This window comes from Bombyx mandarina, chromosome 01, assembly GCF_030267445.1.
Source record: "Bombyx mandarina strain Sakado chromosome 01, ASM3026744v2".
In the NCBI taxonomy this organism is placed as follows: domain Eukaryota; kingdom Metazoa; phylum Arthropoda; class Insecta; order Lepidoptera; family Bombycidae; genus Bombyx; species Bombyx mandarina.
In genome coordinates, this window is record NC_143208.1 from 3,912,101 (window position 1) to 3,935,762 (window position 23,662).

At 35.0% G+C, this 23,662-nt stretch overlaps 1 protein-coding gene and 2 long non-coding RNA genes across 23 annotated transcripts in view; 1 reads left to right on the top strand and 2 right to left on the bottom strand.

Annotated features, from left to right (window-relative positions):
* Mbs (Myosin binding subunit) overlaps positions 1-23,662 on the bottom strand; it is a 93,622-nt gene that overhangs the window by 53,339 nt on the left and 16,621 nt on the right. For all 21 annotated transcript variants that reach the window (XM_089727391.1, XM_089727382.1, XM_089727387.1 and 18 more), the window contains exons 2-6: positions 13,129-13,259; positions 9,654-9,772; positions 4,547-4,695; positions 3,369-3,524; positions 2,447-2,618 (exon numbers count right to left, since the gene is read on the bottom strand). In XM_089727391.1, the coding sequence (XP_089583517.1) occupies positions 2,447-2,618; positions 3,369-3,524; positions 4,547-4,695; positions 9,654-9,772; positions 13,129-13,259 (727 nt within the window). The remainder of the gene's footprint in view (positions 1-2,446; positions 2,619-3,368; positions 3,525-4,546; positions 4,696-9,653; positions 9,773-13,128; positions 13,260-23,662) is intronic.
* On the top strand, positions 5,641-7,230 carry LOC149503455 (uncharacterized). The gene is made up of 3 exons (XR_016323102.1): positions 5,641-6,186; positions 6,429-6,580; positions 6,953-7,230. It is a non-coding gene; the product is annotated as an uncharacterized LOC149503455 (long non-coding RNA).
* On the bottom strand, positions 7,228-8,616 carry LOC149503456 (uncharacterized). Its single transcript, XR_016323103.1, has 3 exons — positions 8,062-8,616; positions 7,731-7,978; positions 7,228-7,626 (listed from the first exon to the last, which is right to left on the bottom strand). It is a non-coding gene; the product is annotated as an uncharacterized LOC149503456 (long non-coding RNA).

Sequence of the window (23,662 nt, forward strand, 5' to 3'; positions counted from 1 at the left end):
CTATTGGATATGAACTTCAAACAGTCCGAAGCTGATTGCTGCTTATATTCAAGAGAAATTAACGGGAAGAAACTACTGATCACGTTGTACGTCGATGACGGATTAGTAGCTGCCACTGATGAAGACACGGCTAACGCTTTCTTAGAAGATTTGAAGAAGAGACTGCGCATAACGACGAAACCAGCGACATATTATCTTGGTCTTCAAATCCATCGAGGAAAGGATGGCTCCATCTTCATCAACCAAGAGGCATACGCGAAAAAGGTATTAGACCGCTTTCAAATGAGTGACTGTAATCCCGTTTCCACACCGATTGAGAGAGAGGCTATTCAAGAAGGGAAAGAAGAAACGGAAGCTTCCTGTTTCCCATATAGAGAAGCTGTCGGTGCTCTGGCATACTTAATGGTTGGTACTCGCCCTGACATTGCTTATGCCATCGGAGTTGTCTCAAGAAAGTTGGAGAAACCTGTAAAGACAGATTGGCTCAAGGTAAAACGTATCTTGCGCTACATCAAAGGTACCTTTTCGCATGGGATCTCATATAAAGCTGGTCTCAAACCTGGAATCCTAGAAGGATTTAGCGACGCCGACCACGGAGGTGATCCAGAAACCGGACGTTCCACAACGGGAGTGATCTGTCGCTATTCTGGAGGCACAGTTTCATGGATCAGTCAGCTACAAACATCGGTCGCTATCTCCACTACAGAAGCCGAAATTGTGGCAGCTAGTGAAGCTGGCAGAGAACTAATGTGGCTTGCTAGACTATACCAGGCATTGACTACAATTGCGGACGTACCGGTTCTGCATGTGGACAATGAAGCTGCTGTTCGTCTTGCTCACAACCCCGAGTTTCACAAGAGAACGAAGCATATCCGGCTCAGACATTTCTACGTCAGAGAATTGGTAACTGAGGGTATCTGCAACGTTGTACGGATCGGAACAAAGGATCAAGTCGCAGACATCCTTACCAAATCACTACCTCGTACGTCATATGCAGTTCTACGCCAGGCACTAGGACTGTGTACTATGTAAATGTTTAGGGAAAGTGTTGGAGTTAATGGATATAGAAACTCCTTATCAAAAACATATACATAGAAAGAAGTGACAAGAGTTGTCATAATAAGAAGAAGTGAAGAAATGTCTGACACTTCGTTAAGTACAATAAAAAATAAGAAAACTGTGATTTCGATAATATATTCTAAAACATCGACGTAACTAATAATAATATATAAAAGTGTGTTAGTAGGTATATTATTTCGTAACTGCCTGCACTCTGCGTTTTGAAGATTGGACTCTGTGCTACCAAGAACTTTAAATCATATCATTATGCAATAATTTATATTTGCAAATCTATACGGTTTTTTTTTATAACACGCAATCTTAGTTTTCGAAAAATATAATCAATATAGGTAAGGTCTTAAATGTAAGGGAGAACGCTCGAGGTCATAACGCACCGGAAAGCAACGATCCGATCCGAGATTCCGAACATTAAATGACTTCAATAAAATAAAGACACTTATTAATTGACTAATTTATTTGCCAAATTTAATTGTTGTATATTTCTGCTTCATCCATACTAAATGTACAACAGAAAATTGTCAATTTTAGGGAATTTTTAAACTATACGCCAACTTATTCTTAATTCGCTTTTTAAAAAAGTATCACAACATAGTATCTATTATAGGTCGGAATCGCGTATCAAATTAGTTAATAAATATATAATTATATATATATACAAATCGTTGCCTATAACGTGATAAAATATTAAATTTTAGTCATCGAATCAAAGATCTTACACGATAATTTTAATAATTACTATTTTATTTCATCATAGCTTCTAAATTAAATTCAAAACAAACAAAAAGTGTTTAATATCAAAATCATCATGTAAGTTCTTCAAAATAATGAATAGAAAATGAACGTAGTTAGCGGTACGAGTACATTAAGTCACCGTGCAAAATTAGCATGCGTCTTATCGGTACTCATCAATCAAATTAAAAGCATCCATTAACTTATACCACTAAACATATCGACGCTTGAAAGGCAAACGTGACTAAGCGACAATGCGTGAACTTTACAGTACACTAATTTAAAATTGAAATACCTGAAAGAAATTTTATTTTAACGAATCTAGCTGTAGGATTGAAATGATTTTAATAGACCTAAAAATATATATTTTTTGCGCATCCAATATGGTTATTGCCTATCATTTATGTACAAAGCAGTTATTGTCGCTTAGCCACGTTTGCCTTTCAAGCGTCGATATTGATCCATCCAACTGTTAAAAGAGAGGTTATTTTACATGTTTAAATTAATTAATCTAATAAATAATCAATTAAACTAGATGTTATTGATGTATATCTAATACACAACGATCACATAATATGCCATTTACAATGTTTATGACCAACCAAATTGATATACGCTTTGTACGATGAATGCTCACCGTTGACAATTTTCTCTGCTTGTCCCTTGATTTCGATGTCGATTCTTTTGACTTCGTGCCTCGGAGGGCTGAGTTTTCGTTTGTTGTTGTTTACGCGACGGGGAGCCTTCAGGGCTGCCTCCTCCAGCCATGACGAGATGCTCGGATCCACCAGATCTAAGCAGGTCTGTCCCTGAAAAGAACAAGAAAATGGTTGTACATTAGTACTAGCCCAGACGCGACAATCCGGCCTATTCCTGTCGTAAAGCGGTTTCGGTTTTATTACACTGTATTATTAAAGGCTTCAAATCTCAAGACGGGTGATGGCATTCGTAATGTTACTACTATTTTCAAATGAGAATCATATTAGATCTCAGAGTCCCGAATTTCTTTAGCTGTCTGAAGGCGGGTTTAAAGAGAGCGTTTTCACTGTTCCAGACATTAGAAAATCTTTAGCTTTGGAAACGGTGGATGAGAAAACAAAATGCAAGTCTGAGACGCTTTGTGTACAAAACTTTGCTAAATATCCAAGATTTTGGGTATTTTCTTGATAACTTAAACCAAAAAAGGAAATTGGAGATGAGTTCAAAGCATTAAAATATTTAATAAAGATTTAGAAAAACAAGACCTCAAAATTGCTTTTTTTATTATTTTAAGAATTTAAATGTATTTATTTCATTTCATTATTTTTTTACGTAAAATCTAGACTGCAGTCATTGTATGCTATGGAAGACATTTAAATATATTTATCCCAGACAGCCGAAAAGAACGCTAACCTGTAACTTGTCTTATGTATATATCTATACCGACATTATAGTTAACCCACAGATAACGCCAACAGAGTTAAAAATGTTATTTAATTGAAAATAAACAAATGAACATCAAGTTTTTCGTACTAACCAATTAATTGTAGCAAAATTTAATATATTTTTTTTAATCTAACCGAGTAGTTTTTGAGATGTGGATCAGCTCCGAATTTGAGTAGTAATGCTGCCGCCTCCTTTTGTCCCCACAATGCGGCCGCGTGCAACGGCGTCCAGCCCTCGTAGTCAACGCAGTCAGGATCCGCATTACAATCCTCCAGTAGAGTTTTGGCCACCTGCATATACGAAAAACAAATACTTTATTAATACGCTTTTATTGGCTTCAGACGTATGTATGTATGTTTGTAACGGCATCTTTGAACATGATTTTGAAGCCCTTCAAAACGTCGGATTAACTCGAAATTTGGTATATGTACTTAATAAGGACCGATGAAAATACAATATAATTTTTTTATTTATTAGAACATGCCTGCGTAAATACATTGTAGAGACAACAGGTGAAACTATACAACGAACTATCGGACTGACCCAAGACGGAAATAAATCAAGACCAAGAAGAATCGCGAATCGCGTGATGCCAATTCCTGTCGCGAAGGAGTCATGGATACCATTTGAACTTCGACCTTAGTTAAACGAAGGTTTGAAGGGTAGGGCAGACGTTGTACTATACTGAGATTCCAGAACTCATATCTCAAGGTGGGCATTTACGTTGTAAATGCTTCGGTAACCACTTAACATCAGGTGCAGGTAAGCAATAAAATAAAAAAGTATGTATGTAAATTTTACGAAATCGCCAAAAATTACATATTTCTTTTGTGTCACTATACGAGCACCACTTGCCTACATTTCGTGACAATGTTTAAATAGACTGCACTTAAAAATCGACCGCGGCCGTGAGCTAGTCCACTCAAAGATGCAATAAATTAAAAATAAATAAATAAAAACGAATGAAGGTGAGGTGTTAATCGCGCTTGGTGTAATTTCCCTCCCCTCCACGATGTTTCCCGAGCGCTATGACATGGCCTTCTTCAAAAGAGGCTTGTGGAGAGTATTAACTGGTAGGCAGCGGCTTGGCTTTGCCCCTGGCATTGCTGAAGTCCACGGGCGACGGTAACCGCTCACCATAAGGTGGGCCGTATGCTCGTCTGCCTACTCCTGCTCCTTGCATCGATAATCCTCAGTGCTGAGGGTCGTGGCCTCCTCTAACAACTTTCTCCCGTATTATCTTGCGCAATTCCTGACTGTCCTAGGCAGTAAAAATATTTTTTTATTTTTTATTATTCAATTTTATATTTACGTCGATATATCCTTTGGCAGCGGCAACATGAAGCGGCGTGCCTCCCGTTTTCAAGTCTCGGACTTCAACGTAGCCGTGCAATGCCCATTCTCTGGCGTCACTCATCAGCGTATCAACTTCTGCATTCCTTGACTTCTCACAATCAACGCCTGCAATAAATAAATAAGCTATATGATAAGATCCCGATCTAGAATTCTTAGCCAGTTTAAGGGTATCTATAAGCATGCGTCACGAGAATATACAAAGCCAAATTGCGAATGTCACATATTTTTAATAAAGACTGAAATCGAACCCCAAGCTCGTGGGGCAGTAGTCAAGACTCAATAAACATTAATATAACGAAATGATCATGTGATCTTTTACAAAACAGGGATCTACGGTCATATGATATTTAAAAAGCTCACGTCAAAAAAAACTACAAAAACTCAAAGCCTGTCTGTGGCACTGTCGATGAATTTAATGGCTCTAACTAGTCTGGGTGAGCCCTGCTCCTGTGATGAGCGATCCAAGAATAAAAAAATACATGTCTGCAATTCACACGTGGTAGAAGTTAAACCTTCAAAAATTAAAATACAACTATCCTAAATGAAGTATATGTAAAATTTTGTCATTAGTAAATAATTGTAAATCATCTTTTAGGTATGAGGTAGCGCCCTCTGTGAATTGATATTTTAACTTCACGTATAATCCTAAATTAAAATTCACTTCAAGAGGTTCATACACGCGTTAGTATTAAAAACTCTCATAGATGGCGCTGTATTAAACTGTCTCTATGGACTTATTTTTTCGTTTCATCGAGTTTGAAATCACAACGATTCTAAAGAAGTTTCACTTCAAAACTTGAGATGACTGGAGCATCTTAAACAATTCCTGAGAGGTCTCAAGCCATTTTTATTAAGTTTCTTTAAGTTTTTACTGGCTTAGTATTAATTATTTTAAATACTCTTCTACTACAACCTTTTAGATTTTCGATTAAGATTTTTTCCTGACGTTTTTTTATATAATAAAATGAATAAACCGGACAAAGCATGCGTGTCTGCGGGCAATTAAAGAAAACAAAACAGCGAAAGGCACTTACGGCCGTTTTCAATAACCTATCTATCCCTAGTTTCGGTTACTAAAGATAGACAAATCTATATTTTTGTCCTTACTTACGTTCCAATAACCTATCGACGGGCAGCAGTTCCTATCGGATTTATCTATCCATCGTCGGGAGGACGGATAACCTGCTAAAGATAGAACGCTCATACAAATCGTGCTTACTTCCGTTTCAATATGACTTTTAAGTAACTCTCCGGTAGGCGGCGCTATCTCTAGTATGGGCATTCGCTTATCTGTCAAAATCGGCCGGTTACATGTTTATCTTTCGAAAGTAAATCGCTATAATTTAATAATTGTTTCTCTTCATATTGGCATATTGTAGCAGTGATGATAGTGATATGGAATTATTTCAAATGATAATGGATTGTGATGCAGATAGTGATAGTGAGGCCGATATCATATGGTTAGGAAAATAAAGATCGTCTGAATTACATGGCGAAGATCAATAATTACGAATTTGACTATAGATTTCTGAGCAAAGGTGTTGTGAATGAATTGATTAATTTAATGAGACCATATTTGAGTGTAACGTCAAAAAGGTAAGATAAATTTTAACCATAAAAGTACTCGTTATTACAACTTATATTTGTTTATAGCAATAGCAAAATTATACCTAATTTTTGTTGTGTTACAAAATCACACTCAACAGGAATTCTATAATATTGCTGGATTCCCATGGTGCCCTAAATGACATTCATATACTAATACAATAACCTGGTAGGCTATTTACCTTCATTCTTATTACACACTAATACCTCTACATTTTATATTTGTGTTACAGATTCAAATATAGGAGAGGAATTTAGAAATAGAAAAAGAGTATTTTGAATGTGTAATTTGTGTGCAATGCATCATTGATGTTTCAAAATGTTGTTGCTTGATGGCCTGGGTCTACTCATGATACAACTATAATTAACCATTCCGATTGAAAAGGTATTTCTTATTTATATTACCTTATTTATATTATTATTATTATATATTATTATTATATTTTTATTTATTTATATTATATATTTAGGTGTTTATATGAATTTAATATGACACTATTATAATAAATTATTTACATATCAAGAGAACATTGATAACAAGGTGGACTTGTAAATTGCTATTTGCTTGCCGATAGAGGCTATCCCCACAACCCTATCTTTTAACGTGATTAATTAACCCACATACTCAATCGGAACGATTTAAAATGAATCACATATTAAAACAAGAAATACTATAGAGAGGTAATCTTTTTTTTTAGTTAAGAGCTTGTTATACTGTATTGTAAAATAATTTAAGCGAATAATGTATAATTTTCAGATGCATTGGTGTTTGTAAAAGAAGACTCCCTGTATATCATTGAAAAGTAGATTAAAACTAGAAAATATGCAAGCTGTTATTATAGCTGCCATGCTGCATAATATCGTCAGAAGTATGAATTTAGAAGAATTAGAATCAGAAATTTCAGTCGCAGATACATTACAGGAAAATAATATAATTGTTCATAACAATTTTTCAAAACTTACATCTGAAATACAACTATGTACTTATAAATAATTGCTTCCAAAGATAATTTATAAAATAAACTCCAAAGATAATTTGACTATTTTTTATTTTCCAAAATGATAATTACATGGTAGTTAGTACATGCAAGATATTTAATTTAGAATTTGTACATATACTTAAAAAACTATCTAACATAAAATTATTATTGCCTACTTAATTTATGAAATTTAATATTCATTTTAAGTAATTTTTAATTTTTTAAATTATCTAAATCTAACTTAACTTTTGCTACCCTTTTCTTTATTTTCCAAGTCAAGTCTCTTTTTTACTATTAGATATTCTGCTAATTGTCCCTATGCTAGCCTTGCATTTCTTTTCTTCCATCTTGTTTCCGCTTGGCTGTAAAAGTGTTAAAAATATTATATGTGACCTACAACAATGTGCATGCTTTATCCAAAATTTCATCTGCAATCCTTACCACCTCCAGCCTGTAACAAAGAGCATAATTATTTCAAATACTACGGCAACCTGAAGAAAAAATCATGTTTATCAATGTGTTATTAGAGACAAACAATCAACTAATTATACTAACCTTACTAAGGTTGTTTCTTAGGTTGCCGTAGCGTTCTTTAAGTTTTCCCATTTTAGTCGAAGCTGCGATGGAGTTCGTGGGAAACGACGAATCGACGAATTAAAATCATTTACAAGGGTTTGCCAAGCCTGCTCCTTCAATTTATTGTTTGTGGCATTTGTTGGCTTATTATTGAAATGTTTTTTCGCCGCCACAAGTTCTGCTAGAATCATCGTCTCATCTTTTGTCATGGGTGCTGCCTTTCTTGACTGAAAAATATATATTTTCTAAACTTGAACTCAAAGTTTTCAAAGTAAAATTATTATTATCAATGTAGTTCATAGATACTTACAGAATTCATTTTATTTCACTGTAGCTCTTTAATTATAAACACACTTAGAATTATAAACGAAAGTTTTAAAGCGTTTTGGAGGTAAGTCATCATCTAATATAGTAGGTAAACAATAGAAAAACAAACAAAAGAATCTGATCACTGCTTATTGGCAAACGGACTGTCAAAACGTTTCGTTTCATAATTTCGACTAGGATAAAAATAGCAATACGTCCAATTTAAAAAAATCTACATATGTTTTTATTACTTTTTGTTATAAACAAATGTGTTTATGATAGTCTACAATATGCTGGTTAAATTATAGTTATAATTTAGAATAAAATAAAATAAGTCTTGATCCTGATGTTGTTTCGTATTTGTAGTAGAACGAAACGTATCAAGAGGCTCGGATAAATCGGAGGGAAGAAGCTATCTACTGTTGGTTAAAGAGAGATAGCACTTATCCGTGATTGTGAAACGCAAACTAAGGATAGATACGCTCTTGCTGATATTCGGAGATAGCTATCTATCCGAAAACTCAGATACGTTATTGAAAACGGCCGTAAGTTATAATTTATTTTCCTACAAATATTTTTTCCATATTAATCAAATGTTTGACTTTTATTCGAGTATTTGAGTACTTGAAGGGTGATAACGTATGTATTCTTGTATTTGATAATTTGTGTTCCACTAGTGTATTGAGCGTTTAGTACTTGTGAGAGTGCACAAGGGAAACAAAATCGCAAGACATGGCTTCATGAGTGTTATAAAAGGTTTAATTATATCTGTGTTGGTATAAAATGTTTAACCCTCGTTGTTTTCCGCGATATACTTATGAACTAATGAACCGATTGAAGTGAAATTTGCATTTTATGTGCAGTTTGGGCCAACTTCGTTCAACCCAACAGTTAGATCTCAATTCATGATAACAATATTTTCAGTTTTTCAATTTATTTGTGTATTAAATAACAAATGGCCATTGTTATATATGAGATCTGAGTTAGTTTCTAAGAGATGGTGGTGTAAGCTAACATATCGACATGATGCTTAAGTGTCCAGGTTGGATAAGTATCTAATAGATGGCGCTGTATTCAAACGTTTAATTGGTACAATCTGCATACATGTTAAAATAATTACGAATCTTTGTCCTCTATGCGTTACTGAACCGTAGATCGACCGGATAGGACCGACCAAGTGATGTCGTCACTTGGTCGGTCCATCACATGGGCAACCTTCCATGCGGTTTGGTGCTTTCTTATTATTGAAGGATTACTGGTGGCCCAAAGGCCTTTCCAGTTTCACCAGGACAGATGGGCGAACAAATGCTCAGCCAGGAGGGGTGGAATTTGCTAACAACTGCCCGAGCGCCTCCAATGGAGACCTAAGAACTCAAGAGCAATTGCTTCGCGAATTAATCTACTACCGGATCGGAATCGCGACCCGCTGAGAAGAACCGGCGAGAAACTCAGCGGGCTTTAGTGCTTTCTACTTTAACCTGAACGACAAGGCGCTCTATGGAGCCATTTCCTCGCCGGGAGCAATGTCCAAAAAATGATATTTTGCACCCATGCACAATTGCTTGAATATTCAAAACAAAATTATATATAATTTACCTTTCTCGTCAATTACTTTCTGTAGCAAGTCAGCCATTGCATCGCTTTCGGCGATATCAACAGGCAACTCGCCATCATAGTTGACCGCGGCCACGTCCGCACCGCTCTCAAGGAGATACCTGAAAATATATTAAGACTATTAATTATTATTTAAGAGATATTTAATTCGTTTTTGAAGGACGTAGCATTTAGACAATTTATTCGATTATAATTATTATTAATGTATACTAAAAATTACATATTACGTGTTCCAATGTAGTTACGTATGAAATATTAATTTATTCATTGATAATAATTCACTTTTAAACTTAAGAAAAGTAGTTTAGTAGGCACATTTTTTTAAGTTACTTATAAACTAAAACAGCCGCTGATCCAAGTCTGGAACTTTGGTCTCTGATGGACTCGAAGCATTTGGAAGTGCCAGTCGGCATACACGGCTACGACTCGTGTATTTTAGTTAACCACGCTAGATAGATACGTCAAGGTTTGATTCTCATAATCTCTCTACCACGGTTTTGTATATACATGTTTCTAAGAAAATTGTTTTTCGGGCATATTTGCATTATGTCTAGATCTAGGATGAGCCAAAGTAAAATAATAGCGCTAAATAAATTTAACAATTATTATACGAAAAGTCAAACTGTGAATAAAGAAAAGATTATTAAATTAAAAGAGTCTTTAAAGACACCATATTTTGGCGTGTTTTGATACAAAACAGTGTTAAATACGGTTAATGCTGAAATAAGGGAAAGTTTTCGCTGCGTGAAAATTGGGACTGTTTTTTTCCTTTACAGCCTTGACCCTTTTTTCATTCCAACCGGTAGGTATTTAAATCGGTAGATGCTCTGTAGGTGTTGATGAAAATTATTATTAAATCATTTTTGTTTACAAACTGATTCGTAAGTACACAATACCAACAATGATTTTAATACAATGAATATCGTTGTTCATAGAAACGCCGTCAGTGGGTCAGACTGAGTCACAGTTTGTGTACATTGAACGGATCAGGTGCCCTATCGGGATGCGTCAACGTGTACACTTTAATTATTCGTATTGGCTCAGAGTTACGATAGTTGTGCGTATCCGAACAAACATGAAAATTTCATGTCAACTCACAATAATATTGTGAATGTGAACATGTTTGTTTATGAATGTCCTTCTTCAAACGAGGCTTGTGGAGAGTATTAAACGGTAGGCAACGGCTTGGCTCTGCCCCTGGCATTACTGACGTCCATGAGCGACGATAACCACTCACCATCAGGTGGGCTGTATGTATGCTCGTCTGCCTATAAGGAAATAAAAAAAACATTTTTTTCCCGATCATTTCATTCTGTTGCGGATATTAGGACAAAGTAATAAAATTATTATTTCGGTATCGGGATTTTTATCTATTTATTTATTTTAGGCCTTTTATCGATAACCGCTTATGTCAGCACCGTTTTATCTAAAATTCACAGTACTCGTATAAATAATTAAAATAAAAGTAAATCAAGGGAAACAACGGAATATCGTCAACAGCGCTATAAAATAAAAGCACAAAACCATTCAAACTTACAAAATATTCTAAATCACCTATCCTAGAACTCATGTTTTAAAGTCCTTGATACATTAACGCGAATACTCAAGCAGAACTCTTGAATTTGGTGAAAGATTTCGGTCGGAAAATTCCAAATCAGTCTAGAAAGCTCAACAAGATGAAAAAAATCTAAAGAGTAAATCTAAAGAATAATTTTACTTTATCCATACAGAATGTAAATAAACGAATGGAGTAAAGTAAACTGAAAACTTTATTTTTTAACTAAACAAAGTTTAAAAACTTGTCGTATGCTATATAAATGCTTACTTGTTTTGAGTCTACTTTTTTGGTGTAAGCGCTCTATAACGCGAGGACAGCTGAAAGCCACACCCTGGATTCCAGTGAGGGCTCAGAATCTGGGGTCCGTTCACTTAATTGAGTTACATTGGGTGCAATGTACAAACATTAGGAAAATATAAAATGACTAATGTAATTTTAGTTATTATATATGATACTAGCGACCCGCCCTCGCTTCGCTTCGGAAACATTAAAACACACATGAAACAAAAAAATAAAATAAAAAAAAGTAGCCTATGTTCATCAGGGACAATGTCGGCTTCTAACGGAAAAAGAATTTTTCAAATCGGTCCAGTAGTTTCGGAGCCTATTCGAAACAAACAAACAAACAAATCTTTCCTCTTTATAATATTAGTATAGATCAGTTATCACTAACAATATTGTCTGTCTTCGTTTTTAGGACCGGTTAAAGTACAACCTGTATAATTCACGAAGCACAGGGCATTCGCGCATTCACCGCGAATAATGACCGGTTTGTTATGGAGTCACATGTTCACAGGAGTAAATGCATTGTCCTGCAAGTAGGCGACAGCACTAGTCTTCTTACAATTCCCGTAGCAATTTTTCGAACAAGGTACGTACGATATCGAAAAATTTCAGCAGATACAATAAACTCAAGCAAGTCAGATACTAATATTTTAAAGTTTTCTACACAACAAATTATGTCTGATACCTTTTCAGAACATAGTCTTATTGGCAGCTCTCAGCTGAACCTAACAGCAGCTAGTTTCTACTACTTCTAGGGTCGTTATATTCTAATCTTAGTCTGACAATTAATCGAGGTTATCGTGGCCTAAATGATATGAATTTGTATCGAGAGATGCGACTGTGCTGGTATTCAAAATCCGCAAGTAGGTAAAAAAAATTAATGAAATACGCACTTAAGAAATGTTCACGAATAACTTCCACTGTGAAGGAATAGCACTGTTTTATAAAAGTAAATCAAACCCGCAAAACTTATGATTTGCGTAATTACTGATGGTTGGGTGTCTTGTAAGCCCGCATTGTTAGGTACAACTTCCCTATTTGTTTCTGCCGTGAAGCATTTGCGTTTTTGTCCATGGGTTTCGGTATCCACAGAAGGATCGTGAGTTCATATATCTACCAGAGAAAAAAAACACCCCTTTGAATCTACAGAAAGAGACTAATTCCCGCTGTGATGTTTATGGTTTGTTCTAAATAAATATGCGACTACTTTAACAAAGAGTCAGAACATTAACCGGAATCATTGCACTCATCCGTTATCAAGGGTCGCTTTTGAAATTTCCATCAAACTATGGAGTTAACAAAAAAAATCCTAAACTACATGTAGATAGCGGTTTGGTAGAGACCCGAATCAGCACAAAATCCACGAGAGATGCTAACTGTTTACGATTATACGGACCGTAAGCTTAGCTACCTTTGTTAGCAATAAAAGTTTATGATGACATTCAACCCATGTGCCACCGCTATACTCTCCTTGTTTTGATTTAAATCTAATATAAGCGATCTGTTTTCTATTTCTACCGCAGGCTTTTTATCTATCACAAAGAAAAATGACGATATTTTTCTTTTTCGTATTACTTCAGAGACGATACCGAATAAATCGTAATTAGTAGTTACCTTGCTATACTGATGAAGCCACAAGAAGCAGTAGCGTGCAGTGGAGTCCAGCCTTCGTTGTCGCCGCGGTTTACATCCGCACCATGAGTTACTAAGAACTCCACCATATCCAAGTTGTCATCAATACACGCCTGAAAAATAAATTAATTTCTATCAAACATTGCGAAGGCAAACCATTAATGGCTTACTAATTGAAGCTATTCGATAAAGATGTATGTATGGATGATTTTATATGGATAAATATTAATATAAAATAATTTGTGTTTGTAATTTTAGCGGCTGGTTAATTTGATACTAGTTCCTTAGTAAAATTGGATTAGAAGCAATTTTAATTAGTTTAAACAAATAAATAAAACTATTATTTCAATGGCTACCGGCCGTCTGGTGTAGTGGTAAGTGACATGGTTACTACACAAGGGGGTCGCGGGTTCGAATCCCGCCAAGGGAAGATATTTGTATGATAAATATAAATGTCTTTTCCAGAGTTATGGATGTATATTAAATATATGTATGTGTATAATAAAAATCTTACATTTATTTCCGTTATCTGGTTCCTGTAACACAAGTTCTATACGAACTTATCACGGGACCAGTTAACGTGGCGTGATTGTTAATAAATATTTATTTATTATTATTTATTTATTATTATTAGATGTCCACGGGCTCCAGTAACCACATAACCACTTAACGGCTATGCAATAAAATCAATAAATAGCGTGCGACAAATGCCATCTTTCAAATTGTAGCCAAGGACTGTTTTGTAGCACTAACAGACTTTATATTACAACCAGAATACCCAAAATATATTTGGAGACCGTTCTAATAAATTACGTTTATCATAATTATATACTCGTACATGTAGTACACTTCATATTGGGAAAGCTTTATTGTGATAAATAACATTTCCCGGGTGGATTCGCATGATATTGGCTTGAAACAGACTAATCATTTTAGGCAACGACAGACCCTAGGGATCGTCTCTTCGTTAAGGTATCATTGGAAGTGGATATTTTTATGTGGGGAAATTACACAAAAAGTACGTTTGATGTAGAAATATGTATATTATATTATACCTAATGCTTTTTGATAAATCTATATTAGGTTACTTTTTTTTATTGCCCTTGTAGGCAGACGAGCATACGGCCCACCTGATCGTGAGTGGTTACCGCCGCCCATGGACTTCAGCAATGCCAGGAGCAGAGCCAAGCCACTGCCTACCGCGAAACTTTCATTAGCTTTTTTCGTATTAGGTAATAAAAGTAAAATAATTGTTGCACAACTGTACTGCTTTAGGTGGTTAATGATTAAAGACTATACATCGTGCAATACAATAAAATAATTCAACACTAAAATCTTTTACGTATATTTATATTTTATTATGTACTACAAATTCTTTTTTTACAAAAAACTTGGTAAACCGGGCTTGTTAAAGAGGACAAAATATAAATGCCAAATGTTGAATAGGTTAATTCAATTCTACAATCAAAGAAATCCTCGCTAACTTTTATGTTTAATCGTTAAAAATGAGACTGCAACACACCACTAGCTAGAAATTAAAACGATTTCGGATGTGTAATCAAAGAAAACGTTTTCTAAGAAAAATATTCCATACTTTGTTTACGCGATGAATGAAACTTTCGTCTCAAACTTGAATCTTATATGAAAATGCACATTTTAAAAAAAATTAAGCTTTCATTAGTTTTATTCTCTGAATTGTCGGTGACATTATATCACATAATATCACACATCAGTATGTATTTTAATAATGTATAATTATGTATTGTATGTATTATTAAGTATGAACTTTGCAGAGCAAATAAATTGTATATTTCATTAGCTCAGTTGACAAGGCACTACGGCTTACCGTTTGGTTGGTATTTTAACATAATCCGTGGACATAAATGTAGATGGCGCAATCAACCACTAGACATTATGTGGAAGTCTTTACCGCTGGGACAAACTACTAACTTTATCCTTGAAATTATTCAATAAATTTTACTTAACAGAATCCCGCACGATTATAACCAAGCCTTTTACAGTGTAGCTCGTAATCTATTAGTGCAAATTAATAGTCGAAGTGAACCAAAGTACCAATTTAACTGGGAACAAGATCATCATCGGACCAAATCGCTGAAATACATGTAATTAACAAAAAATCCTTTTGCTTACTCCGAGTTTTTTCAAAGCATTTATCACGATCATAATAATAACCAAAAATATACACCTTATCACTTTATTACAAAAAAAAAAAAAACAGTACATTAGAATTACGCGTACAGCGAAACATTTTAATTAATATGTTAATTTAAAAAAGTAGCTGTAAAATGGAAAAAAAGTCAAGTATTCTGTTACATTATTCATTACGCATTTCGAAACGAAGTTGTTAAAGTACCCCGTGGTCAGAGAGATAGGTCTCACAGTACGTGGTCAGTCTACAGTACCTCTACCACTATTAAACCGCAAAGCAACGGCACAAATTATGCCACGGTTCAATGCGAGTCAATGATACGCGACATCACATCTTAGTTGATGCACGCTAAAAATACATATTGCGAGACATGCAATATTTCATGGCAATGGTATGACCGCAACTATGGGCGATATTTTATATTAAAACTAGCTGACCCGGCAGACTTCGTAGTGTCTCTATCGATAAATAAAATATCTAAACTTTTGTATAAATAAACTTAAAAGAAACAAAAGCAATCCGTCCGACGGAGGACACATCAAAGGAAAACCAAAATTGTTATTTTTATTTAATTCCGAGCATTTTCATTCATTTATCTACCTTTTAAACCTTTTCTGGACTTCCACAAATAATTCAAGACCAAAATTAGCCAAATCGGTCCAGCTGTTCTCGAGTTTTAGCGAGACTAACGAACAGCAATTCACTTTTATATATATAGATGAATTAAAATAATGTTATCATTTCTTAAAATGACCATGAATGAAACAATTGCTTAGCATGACTTCAATTTTGTTTTTCAAAGAGGGTAGCGGTAATTATGGTAGTAAAAGGAAAATTAAATATTATTCAACGCTTTAGGTATATAGACGAACTCAGGTCTTTCTGGTATAAAATAGTCGCCGGATCTCACGGACATCAGAATGTAAGTACTGTTCACTTGAAGACGTAGTATCGATTGTATTTATTACATTTAAATTCATGTTCCACCCTTCAAAACGGGAACAAATAACTGTAGGCGTTCTTTAAAGTATTTTTACTAATAATTTCGAAAGAAATCCTAAACCTTGGGGAGCTTACCAAGTTAGTATTTAAAATTTTCAAAAATAAATGAAACATTTTTTAGGGGAGGAGACTATTTTTGCAAACAAAATACATTTAAGTAGCTTGACAGATGTAGTTGCAATGGGAGTCATAATTGAAAAACCGCACCTCGCTGATTTGTTACATTTTTTTGATCATTGAGTGCCACGAGAATGATTTTGTACTCAAACAGGACTTTGCAACCGAGTAGTTTAATAGACAGACTTGCTTTTTATTTTATTTTTTATTGCTTAGATGGGTGGACGAGCTCACAGCCCACCTGGTGTAAAGTGGTTACTGGAACCCATAGACGTCTACAACGTAAATGCGCCACCCACCTTGAGACATAAGTCCTAAGGTCTCAGTATAATTACAACGGCTGTCCCGCCCTTCAAACCGAAACGGATTACTGCTTCACGGCAGAAATAGGCAGGGCGGTGATACCTAGCCGCGCGGACTCACAAGAGGTCCCTACCATTAGTAAACTAAAAAACGTTTAACAGTAAAGGGTATTTTTGAAGGGATAATCATCGATATTATAATCCGATTATTTCAATGTGATACGAAAGATGCGTTCGATACATTGTGCAGCAGTATGTAACACGCAGGGTCAGTGCCATGACCGCTGGCGCGTGTCGGGATTGCTGGGCCAACGTGTACGTTGACTGTGGAGGCAAACAGTTTGCCGCTTCGAAGCTAAGACGAATAGACTGACGATGTTTTAAACAATGCTGAAATCTCAATTAAAAATACGTCTTGTGTTTTATAAATGCGGCAGCCGTTATTTATTCTGCAGGCAATGAAATACAAAAATCAAGTTTAGAAAAAAACACTAAAGATTTTTTTAATCACACAATTAAAATTAATTTTGCGATTTAATCTCCTGTTTCTTATCGTCACTGTAATCTAATATATAAAATTCTCGTGTCACAGTTTTCGTTGCCATACTCCTCCGAAACGGCTTGACCGATTTTGATGAAATTTTTTGTGCTTATCCGGTATCTATGAGAATCGGCCAACATCTATTTTTCATCCCCCTAAATGTTAGGGGTAGTCCACCCCTAAATTTTTTATTTTATTTTTTAGACAAAATTTTTAAATTCTATTTTTTTATGATACAACATACAAAAATGCATACAACCCTAAATTTTCACCCCTCTACGATCAACCTTTATTTTTTAATTGATAATTAAAAACTTTAAAATTTTTTGCGAGAATTTTGTTTTTATTTTGTCATGACGTAGAATAAAAAAATTCATATTACTCTGAAATTTTCACCCCTCTATGATCAACCCCTATTTTTTATTTGTTAATTATAAACTTTATTTTTTTTGGCAAGATTTTCATTTTTATTTTTATTTTGTCATGAATTAAAATAAAAAATCTGATGTTACTCTCAATTTTTCATCCCTCTATGATCAACCCCTATTTTTTATTTGTTAATTATAAACTTTAATTTTTTTTGGCAAGTTTTTTATTTTGTTTTGTCATGACTTAAAATAAAAAAAATCATATTACTTTCAATTTTCACTCTTATACGATCAACCCCTATTTTTCCATCCCGATTAATATTTTTTTTATTCTATGCACAGATTTACAATAAGGTTGCAAGATGGCAATCAAATATTATAATTGTAGGACGATAAATTCTTATTCAGAGTTTATAAATTCAAGTTCCTTTAATTATGTTTTTTTTTTTAATTGAATTTGATCTCCCGCCCTCACCGGTCGACTACTAATCAACTATCAATCGATTAGCTATCCCCGCCAGGATAGCTGATCGATTGATAGTCGGTCACCACTCATCCAGCAAACATCACGTAGTAGGGATGAGGACGAAGCCGGTCTTCTGTCTATTTGAGAGCTATACAATACTTTACATTTTTCAGCCATGTTTTTTTGGTTTTATTTGTGTATCAATAGTATCTTCAGTTGGTCTGAGAATCGGCTACTATTCATTTTTCATACCCCTAAGTGAAAAGGGTTGTCCACCCCAAACATTTATTTTTTATTTAAATTTTTTGGATATATATTTTTTTGTTTATAATGAGGTATTATGTGGTTAAATGAGGTTTTTTTTTCTACAGTAGAATTTCCCTAGAAATCTTATTTAAGGCAACACAACGTTTGCCGGGTCAGCTAGTATTATATAAAAAGTTTTGAATACTTTACAGTTTTTTGTAAACAGAAATATTATACAAAAAAAAAAATCGCCAATTTAAACCGTAAAAGTAGGTAGTTTTAATTAAGGCCACGACGACCAGCGAAATCCGACTAAAACAAACATTAAAACACTTTTTATTTTAATTTGTTCGACTAATCAGAAACTACGACTAAACCGAGCTTTGCTAGTTTGGTTTAATTAGGCTTGAATTAATTGGAATTGTTATTCGCTGTGGCTTTATATGTAACTTAAGCGATAACATATTATGTATATTTAAATAGAAGCAAATAACCCCAGTCGGAGCTTTCAAAAGACGCGCCGCGATGCCTGGTCAACCGAACAACTGAAATATCGAAGCTTTTTATTGCTTGATGGAAATAACCAGCTCGCAGTTTTATTGAGAACGACGTCAGCAACGATTTGATCCGAAGGAACATTATGACAATACGATCTTCTCTGTACGTCTGTCTACTAAAGTATTCATTTAAGCGAATCGAAATTCATGGACTGAGTTGCGGCCACGTTGTTGTTGTTGTTTTAACTTTGTAAAATTTTAGCTTTGCACCACTGAAAACAAAACAATTTATTTTTGTTTGCTTGCAAGACCAATGCAAATATAGCAAATAAATTTCGCTGCACGACAAAATAAATTCGCATGGCAAACGCAGCGCCAACGCGCACAGCTTTGGAGACGAAAACGTTCCTAAATATGTTAACAAAACACTATTCTAGGGGTTATTTGAAAGCCTACCGCATAGCTTCTATTTTAGGATATATTTGTAGTCATAATCGTGCGCCAAGTTCGCACAAAACAAAAGAGAATCACTTAGTGTTGAGTCTGCTTTAGTAATAACAATTATGCAAAGACTGTACGTAAATTCAAAACATTTAAATTGTTTAAGGTTGTTACACTACACGGAATGTTTAGTTTTAAGACCTACCACAAACCCAAACGTGGTCTTAAATGTCATAACAATTGGTTAGTAATACATTCTGGTTTAACATTATATCATATTTCAAATAAACCACGCAAGTGTTTTATGCATGCGTTGCACAGAAACTACGAATATAGGAATAATGCTTATGCAACAAAATATATCTCTCCATTACTTTTTTGTTTAAAAATAATGTCAAAATATATGTATTGATTTAATTTTTGTCATCAATCTATACTAATATATAAATCTACAATGATTTTTACGGATGTTCCATTATAACTACTGAACCATGCATCCGATTGACTTGAAACTTGGTATCCATGTAGAAAATACATGTACTTAATGGATAGGCTAATTTTTATATGAGTGTTGGACTCCCTAATAATAATGACAATAAATAATAATGTTAATTTTAAATGCCCAGCGAAGTGAGCGAGTACGGCCAGTAATTAATATTTAGGCGAATTTCTCATAGCCCGGTTGTTCTATTCAAAGAAAAACAAATATATAATTTTCTTATCGTAAAACAAACAGAAACGCAAATATGAACAATTTAATATTTTACGATTTCGTAGTAAAATTGAACAATGGACAACTATATTTTTACCGCTGTTGTCATCCAGACACGTCCACCATAATGTCACATTGTATAAATAAAACGTTACATAATAACAAAAACTATTGTTTGTGACAGCGGCAGCATTGTGGCCTCGGTTACACAGAAACGTTCAGGAGGCATCCGGCTCGCGAATATGATGTGCGAAAGATAAGTTTAGAGCTGGACTTGCAGCGTAATTTTATTGATAAGCACCGCCTATCGTGTAACAACGAAAACATTTGCCTGAAATCATATTTGGAATGTGAAACGGTTTTTACTATTTTGGTACGCTATATTTTATAGGTTTTATAAAGATTTAATATGTCATAAGTATTATTAAGCGATGTACAGGTTAAATTTGTATTCAATAATAAGAATATTTAGATACTGAAAATAGAAGCCGACCTTATTTAAGAAAAAATGTACATCTCGGCTACCGTTATACATCGTATTAGTTTATTGATAAACGGACTTCTTCTTTTCAGCCCATGGACGTCCACTGCTGGACATAGGCCTCCCCCAAGCCTCGCCACAAAGACCGGTTCTTCGCTGCCCGCATCCGCTGGATAAACGGACAAATACACCGAAACATAACCTAAACATCAAAACATAGTCTTCGGGAATGGAATGTCCTAAACATATTTGCGCATAATTAATCTAATGATTCCCAATAATAAGCGACATTCGAATCTGTATTCTATCTAAATATCCTATCAACACCTCCCGATTCGTTAGCGGTTTGCGAAACCCGGCCTTTCGGCTTACTTTACTACTGACATACGAATAGACACGTATTTAAAAACACTGACATCAGCGCGACTATACTGCATTGGTTATTTAAACAAGTATGGCAATGATTCAACGCACCTACGGATCGGCTCAAATGACACTATCTTAAACGACAACTATCTTCGATTTTTGCATGTGCACGCTCTAAAAGTCCACAATCCGATCTTATTTCGACGATGCCCCCTCGTTAAGGATTTTACGACTCGTCGATGACACAATAACGAGAGGGCGAACAGCGCATTGACCGCGTTTGTTTTTGCCAGAAAATCGCCCTTAAACATGAAGCAAGTACAATTCCTCTGGCTCTAAATAAAATGCAAAAAAAATTCAAGACCGACTCGTCGCGAAACGTTCTCATTTAATGACGTAATCCTGCTGATATCAGCAAACCTCCATTTTCTGTCGCGACCTCGAAATGAAAATTTTCTCGCCCAATTCTAAAATAACGCGACGCTATGTCATCCAGTGAGCGTATACGTCATACCTCTACAAAATATTCGGGTCGGTCAATGACAGCATTAGAAAATTAAACCTAAGCCTTGTTCACTAAATAAATTTATGAATTAATAAATATACCACGGTTATGGATAGCTTTTCAATTTTACTAGATACATATGAAACGAAATTTATAAGTAATAAATCTAGATTTGATCGCAAACCAACCAAAGCCGATACGTGTCAAACAAAGTCAGGAGACGTCGAGTCATCGACCTAGTTTCCCGGACTATCTAACGACTATCGCTCTATAAATACTGACTGGGTTACTTATAGCGAAATAAAATGCAGCCGCGATCAAATGATGCTAAATTAATAATTCATTGTGTTATGGACGAGGTAGATTTTCTATTGCAATAAATAAAACGGCCTAAGACAGTATAAATCTGTTTACATACCACCAAATACAATTTTAAAATGTTCGGCAGTTTAATAATAGGTTAAAATGTTATTATGTTCAATAAATAGGTCGTATGAATTTTTATGTTACGCCTATATGAAACAACAGTAAAAGTGAATCAAGATTCTAGGCGCCGGCATGACACGAGGCATCCTATCTATTCTAGATTCTGATCTATGCGATGCGATCTATAAAAAGTTAGTATAATTTATATGAAAGCAACAGAAATTTAACGTTCCGTCTGATCGGTGCCAAGCGAACGCACGCGTCCCAGACTTCTTGTAGACGCACCCATTCGCGCTTCGATAAATTATGATAAATTCTCTAAACAAAGTAAGTTTACAATATTTTTAAAACGGATTAATTTATAAGTACGACTGTTTAAAGAAATGCCTAATGTGATTAAAAAAACGATTATCTTGCAAAAGAGAAACATTCGGAAACTAAAAATGGCAGCATAGTACATTACATAAAGTCAAATTAAATGCCGTGCATTCCGATTTATAATAGTGCATTTTTATATATCGAAGAACGATAAATAAATGCAAATCTTATTGTACGCGATACACAGTCACTCATAACATCAAAGAAACTCCGGTAACTTTATGAGATCATTGACACAAACGTAATCGAGCGATAAAAATACATATGAGACGCATTGTCACGAGTACAGTATCAATACTAGCATGGTATTCGTCACTAGTATGTCTCGTGTGTAGTTAGTCTGAGGTAACTAACCGCACTTTATAAATAGGGCAGGCGCTCACACCAGATCAGATGAGGTGCTCGTTCGGCACATAAATACAAAAACGTATATAGCAATTGATAAAATGATCTGTGCGTGCGTGCCGGTTTCGATGATGTAAACATGGCTAAACGCGTAGCAGGGCGCGCGTAATATACCAGATATAGGTCGATATTTGATACGAATGCAAAATTGTTAATGTGTAATCGGTATAGACTGCGGACATTTGAATCTTGTCATGTTGTGTATAAACAGCCATATTAACTGACGGAGTAAATGAAGACGGCTTCTTGTGTGGTATGACAGTCAATACGATCGTACAAAATCGACTTTTAAGTGGTGAGGATAGATGCTCTGTTTAACAAGTTAGTTTAATATTAAATTCGTTCGTTTCCTCTACGATGGTAGGCTTTAAGGTGAAATAGATTTTATAGAATGTTTTGAAGGAGTGTCCAAACCTAAAGTTATTGTAACAATCACTGCAGATACACGGCAGATACATACTGGTGGTAGGGGTATTGTGAGGTCGCAAGGTTAGGTATCACCACCTTGTCTATTTCTGCCGTGAACAGTAGTCGGTTTGAAAGATGAGAAAATTGTTTTACTACACAATTGTGACTTAGAGCTCATGTTTCAAGATGGGTGGCGGCTTTCACGTTCTTACGTCTATGGGCTTCGATAACCACTCAGCTAGACCGCACGTCTATGCATTTAAAAAAAATTAAGATATAATTTGAAAATAACGATGATCTTTTTAATCGCACACACAAATTACAAACATAAACCACAAATACAAACTGAACTTTATCATTAATAAAACGGACATTCTAAACAGGCTGAAATATACGGGAGCGACTTTGCAAAAGTTGGCACAACTGCCGTCATGGCAAGTATCCATGAGATCCGGATGTGTACGCAGAATATATTATGTAAGCCAGATTTTATGGCGGTACACAGCTGCAGCAACGCGTCTGGGTGACAACGTGGGTTCAACGAATTCGCGAAACCCATTGGCACGGCAGACCGAGAACTGAAATTTTTAGTAAATTTGAAACAACATCATGGCAACAGCTATTTCTTGTCCTATCATTAAACTGAAAACGTTAATTCAAATTAACACACTTTTATGACTTCAAA